Raw genomic sequence first — 6,000 nt, 5'->3', positions numbered from 1 at the left:
CAGGCTCCCGGCTCCCAGCTGTCAGCACAGAGCCCCACGTGGGCTTTTGAACTCCCCAACAGTGAGATCATGACCTGAGCTGAAGTCAGATGCTTAACCGACTGAACCACCTAGGCACCCTTCAGTCTGGTTTTATGACACATTTTCCCTCCCCTCTTCCTCTGGCCCCAGCTGACTGATTGAGACTCCATTTGGAGTGGGGAAAGAGTACAAAGTAGTAATAAGTTAATTACTTCCTTTAGAGTTCCGGGTGCTTTCATCTCACACCTGGAAAGAGCATTTTTGCCAGTAGGCGGCAGCATTGGCAACCTGAAAACCCGGACAGGTTGCGCTGCGGGTCGGCTTGTGGTCCAAGGCTCGCTGACAAGCTGAACGGGTGTCGTTTGGAGACAGGAGAACCAACTCCGGAAAGCAACCCCCCACTGAAACTTAGAACAGGAAAAATCTAGCGATGTCACAAAAACACCTGAAGCCTAAACGTCTGTGAAATCAAAGCTGGAAAAACGTGGCTTCTAAAATACTCTTTACTGGAGTATTGCAAATGGGCGTCTGAGGCTCAGAAAACTCCCCCCATTGCGTGTAAATCTGGGCCTCTGCGTCTCCTCATTACCTTATGGCTCACAGTTTCCATCCGAGTCTCAAAATGGACAGGGACTTAACAATTAAGAACCCCTGCTACACCACTCAGTGATCACTCTGCTGATTTACGTTCAGTCTGGGCTGAACGTAAAGGTTGGTAAAGTGCACTCAGGGCTTGGGTAGGAGGTGGCAGAGGCTGGGCACAGCTAGTGGCTTTGATAATTTTTTCTTCCTGAAGGCTCAATGCTGTGAATAAGGCTTTAGGGGCAGAAAGGGAGCAAGTCCATTTTGCAGGCCTCCCATGTGTACCAAACAAGATGCTTTCCATAAGCATCCTTTCCATAAGCATGTCCTCACTTAACCTTTGAAGGAGTCCTTCGAGTTTGGTGTTCACATCCTTAATATTATTCCCCAACCCCCTTAAGACGACACCTAATGGAGTACTGGCTTTTGTGGTCCCGGATTTTAAGTGTATGCACACACAGACTATTCCCCTCTTTTAACAGACAAAACTTGTAGGCGATTTCCTTTGTTTAAATGAGCTTTCCTTTGAAAAATAGCCTGTCATTTGTTTCTTTGGTCTGCCTCTTGCAATCAAGAGCCACTCTCAGAACTGGCAGCATAAATACAGAGGTAAGGGTAGGAGCCAATGGGATTTGGCGGGGAGGTTGGAAGATAGTGCTGGGACTTCACTTTACCGTTCTGGTCGGCTCACGAGGTAGCCTGCGGCCCCGCCAGGATTTGGGCGGGAGAAGCCTGGCCCCGGCTCCCGAGGCTGTCTCCGCGCGGGGCGGAGGGGCGGCGGGGTGGGGGGTGGGAGGTCAGGGCCCGGCCCCACGTGGCCGCCGCCGCCGCCCGCTCCCCGAGCCCCGCCCGGAGGCGGCGGAGCGAACTGCAGACGGAGCAGACGAGAGGCGCGGGGCTGCCGGCGAGCGCCCCGGTCCCCCGAGCCCCGAGCGCCATGGTGGGCGCGCGGCTAGTCCGCAGCTCCGCGGCCGCCGGCTAACGGGCGGGGCGGCTACCGCTGCCTCACTCTGTCCCTCCGCGTGCGGGGCCTCCGAGCCGCCGTGGGGAGGATGAGTCCCTGGGGCTGGTTCCTGCTGCAGACCCTCTGCCTCCTGCCCACCGGCGCAGCCCCGCGGCGTGGCGCGCCTGCCTCAGCCAACTGCGAGCTCAAGCCCCAGGTAGGGCGCGCGTCGGGTGCGGGCGAGGCGGCTTCCCCGCACCTCCCCTGGGTGGTTACCTTCCCAAGCCTGCGAAGCACCGAGCCCTCGGATCCCGAGCCACCTCCCCCGGCCGCGTCTTTTTGCTGGCGCGTCCCGCCGCACCCCGGGGTCCCCTTTCTGGAGGGAGCGCAGTCCCTCGGCCGCGTGAGACCCTGTCCCCAGCTCTCGCCATTGGTCAGTGCAGCCGAAGGGAGTCCCGGCGGGGTGTCCCGGGTCTCTCCAGCCTGCTTCGCGGGCATTCGGGGACCTTGGGTGGATGAGCTAAGACCGAGCGGTGCAGGAGGGACTTTGGCACATTTACTTTGCAAGTTTGTTCTGCCTTCTCATCCTTAGCGTTTAATTTCTCCTGCTCTTACCGAAATGGTAAGAGCGCCCTGCAGCTGCTTGCTTTAACCTTCGTAGAGTCAGTGCCTGAGTTAGAAGGGATTGCGGGGAGCTGAAGCCATCCCCCTTGTTTTACCGATCTGGGAAATTGAGGCTCAGAGAGGGACATTTGTGCCCCTGGTCACAGAGCGCATTCGCGAAGTAGCCACATCTGACAACCTCGCGTTCACGCACCGGCGCTTCCTTAGACATTCTCAGGGGGCGTTTTGCAAGTGAGCGGAACCCAGCCGAGGGAGTCCCAGTGACCTGCCCCGGTCCACCTCACCCTATGGGAGCAGAAGCCGAGCAGAAATCGGACAGGTCTAGCCTGGCTCTCTTTCGAGACCAAGGTTTTCTTCTCCTGATCAGTTTTCTTATGCTCGAAATTTTCTGTCGTTCTGAAGTTCTTTTTCTGAGCTCCGTGGCGGTTGAATTTTGTGTTTGTATTGGTGGGTCTGATTGCTGGGTCCCCGGAGCCGGGGAGGTGATCCTAGGCCCGTCCTTCGGGTGGTCTGTGCGCCCTCGGACACCAGGGTCGCCCCACCTTCGGTGACACCTGCGCAGCATCCGGGACTGTGTCACCTCTGGCTAGTGGTAATTTTATTCATCGTCCTAACCACAGGAAAGGAGAGGGTGACCTAATTGAGGCTTCCTGGTGCAGGGGGCTAACTGGGGAGCCACACTGATTTCCTTAAGGCATCCATCCTTCCCAGCTTTCCCTCCGGCAAGCAGGAGGCGTGGTGGCTGGAGAGGGACGTCGACACCAGGGAGAGTTTCGAACTCTTGCGTTGTGGCAGCGGCGCTCGTGTTATACAAAGCAGAAAGCCATCCTTTCCTATGAAAGCAAACGTTTTTCACTTTTGCAAAATCCACTCCAAATTGTAGTGTGACGAGTGAGTCGTGATAAAGTCTGTTTCTCTTGACTCTTGAACTTGTCCTCATGGCCTTTTTATTCTCTCAGTCCTCAAACTTTTTGGTCTCAGCACCCCTCCACGTTTTAAAAAAGTACTAAGGACTCCAAAGAGCCCTTTATGTATGTGGGTTGACGGACACATTAGTAAGACACAGGAATACATAAGCACACGTGCCATTAACAGTCACAGCAGTGACATTGGACACACCTGTAGCCTCTAGAAAGTTCTACGTGCACACCTGTGAGAGAATGACAGCGAGAGAGGAAAATACCTTATTATTATTATTTAAAAAGTTCTGACTCTACAGACTGCTTTGAAGGGCTTTGCGGACACCTACAGGTCCCGGGACCATATTTTGAAAATCTCTGAACTACTCTGGGAGCAAACGGTGTTATCCGGTGCCAAGGTCAGGTCAGTCAGTGGCAGGGCTGTATGCTTGACCTGCGCTCTGGAGAGGGCACTGTGGGTGGGTGCTCCAGGAGGTTGTGGTCTTGAGATTGTAGAGTAAAGCTCTGGAATCCAGCCTCTAACCCACTATGTAGCATTTTGTGTCCTGAGAGCTGGTTTCAACTTTCGTTAATCATTATAGAGAGAGATCTTCCACACTGGCCTGTAACATGCTTCTTCCCATACTTCCACCTGATCTTTGCTCAAATTCTTTCACAGAGACCCTTCCTGATTATCTATGAATGATTATGTCAAACCCCTGACCCACCTGCCCTCTTACCTGCCTTTCCTGCTTCATTTCTCATTGTAGCACTTAACTGATAAAAATGTGTTTGCTGCGGCTCCCCTAGCCCCTGTAATCTTCATTGGGGTTGGAATTTTTGTCTGTTTGTTTTGCTGCTGCATCCCCAGTGCTTAGAAGAGTGCCTGGCCACCGTAGATGCTCGATAAATATTTCTGGGATGAAAAGTGTCACCTGGAGCCCACTGACTCACTTTGGTATCCATTCCAGCTGGTCTGCTGAACTGTACTTTAGGAAAAGTGCCATTACCACAGGTCGCGGGAGGCTGGGACGGGAGGAGCTAGCTGAGGGGTGCGGCCCTAAGGGACTTAGCCCACGTGACATAAGTTGTCACTGTGCTCCTTTGTTTCACTGCATGGATTACAGACGTGTGTGTTAAAATCTCCAGTGATTCAACGGACAGAACTCGTAGCTTCTTGTGTCTGTCATCCATGGCCACCCATGCCTTTTTCTTTTAGGTTTAGAAGGGACATGTTGATAGTGTTTTTATTCTATTGAATCATAGTGTTAAATCACATGGCTTCATCCGTCTGGTAGCACGTGGTGGCCACAATTATGTTGAAATGAGGTAGTAGAACAATTTTGTTCTTTTTCTGTTGTGGAGACAAGACAGCCCTACCCCTGAGGGTGTCAGTATAAGGGGGACCGGGGCAGTGGCACCCATATGACCGGTGCAGCGGCCCGGGGGCTGGTGGGCAAAGGCAACGTGAGAGCTCCTTGGCCGTAAGCCCTGAAGACTTTTCTTTGAGCTTGTGCTCTACCCAAGGCCTGCCTGGTAGGGCACTGTCAGTGGTCGTCGGGGATGGTTGCTGGTGCAGAATGGGAGAGACAGTGCCTACTTGGTCAGAACAGAACTCTATTTGTTGAAGGAGCTCTACAAGACGAGGAGCATTTCCTTCAGAACACTTTAAAACCCCTGGCTTGAAAAAGCGGAAAAGCACCCCCCCCTCCCCCCCACCGCCCATGTTGTGTTACTTTGAAAAGACAGGATGGGGAAAGGTGGCAGTCTGAGGATTTAAAAATGTTGGTGTGGATCTATTTGGGCAGGTCCTGGGGCTAGGGAAGGGGAGCTGGACAGAGCCTCTGTAGATTCCGAGTCAGGGAGCACTCCTGTGCAGCTGTGCACCCATTAGGGTATTCATGGAGAAAGAAACTAGGAGACCAAGTAAAGTGTATTGCATGTTAAGGTCACATAATGTGATGTTTCAGACCCAGGGCTCAGGACCCAGTCTGCCTGGCTTCAAATCCACTTAGCCACTGCGGGACCTTGGGTATCATCATAAACCTCTCAAGGGCTCAGTTTCTGCACGTGGCAACGGCTAGCATCTTAATTAGTCGAGTATCTTCTTAGTGCCTTTCTTCCCATTTGCTCCTGAATGGGCAGGCTTTCGTCCCCACCGTGCCACTAAATTGTTCTTGCTTCGGCCCCAGTGTCTTCAGTGTTGTTCCATCCAGAGACCAGTTCTCAAAGCCTTGACTCATTTGGCTCATCAGCCACACTGAACCCCTTGCTTACATTGTCCTCCTTGAAGCACTGTCTTTGGTTGGCTTCCTACTCTTGATTTGCCAGCGACCTCGATGACCACATCTCTCATTCTCTTTTGCTGGCTGCTCTTCTTTCCCTTGACTTCGCAAGGTTAGATTATTTCTAGACCTTTTCCCTCCTAAATTACACTGGGCTCCTTGGAGATCTCATTCAGTCCCATGGCTTTAAATAACACATCTAAATGGTGACAGTACCTTGTTTTTAACCTCTGGCGCAGGCCTCTCCCAAAGTCCAGATTCATGCATCCGTCTACCAGCTCGACCTCCCCACTTGGTTGTCTGCTTCACATCTCGACTCAGCAGAGCCCAAGCCAGACTTCCAACCTTCCCCTCTGATCCCGTTTCATCTGCTCTCTCCTCTATCTTGGTTGATGGCAACTTTGTCCTTTGAATTAACCAACTCATCAGCAAGTCCCATTAGCTCTAGCTTCCAGACTATATCCAGAACATGATCACATTTCAGTTCTGTCACAACCACTGTGTTCTCATGCTTGGATTGTTTTGGTAACTTCCTGACTGACTTTCTTTCATTTGCCCTCATCCCTCTCTAGTCTGTTCGTCACGGTCGCCAGGGTGACCCTGTTCAGGATCAGCTCACACTGCCCCTCTCACAAACAGCTCTGGT

At 52.7% G+C, this 6,000-nt stretch overlaps 1 protein-coding gene across 7 annotated transcripts in view; it reads left to right on the top strand.

Moving 5' to 3' along the window:
* Positions 1 to 1,472: 1,472 nt before the first annotated feature.
* TRABD2A (TraB domain containing 2A) overlaps positions 1,473 to 6,000 on the top strand; it is a 53,472-nt gene continuing 48,944 nt past the window's right edge. For all 7 annotated transcript variants that reach the window (XR_006215842.1, XR_006215843.1, XR_006215841.1 and 4 more), the window contains exon 1: positions 1,473 to 1,763. Coding sequence is in view for 4 of the 7 variants with exons in the window: in XM_042981850.1 (XP_042837784.1) it covers positions 1,656 to 1,763 (108 nt within the window). In the remaining 3 variants the exon portion in view is untranslated. The remainder of the gene's footprint in view (positions 1,764 to 6,000) is intronic.

This window comes from Panthera tigris, chromosome A3 (assembly GCF_018350195.1).
Source record: "Panthera tigris isolate Pti1 chromosome A3, P.tigris_Pti1_mat1.1, whole genome shotgun sequence".
In the NCBI taxonomy this organism is placed as follows: Eukaryota; Metazoa; Chordata; class Mammalia; order Carnivora; family Felidae; genus Panthera; species Panthera tigris.
The sequence above is the reverse complement of the archived record's forward strand: the minus strand, read 5'-3'. Positions and strand labels throughout refer to the sequence as shown.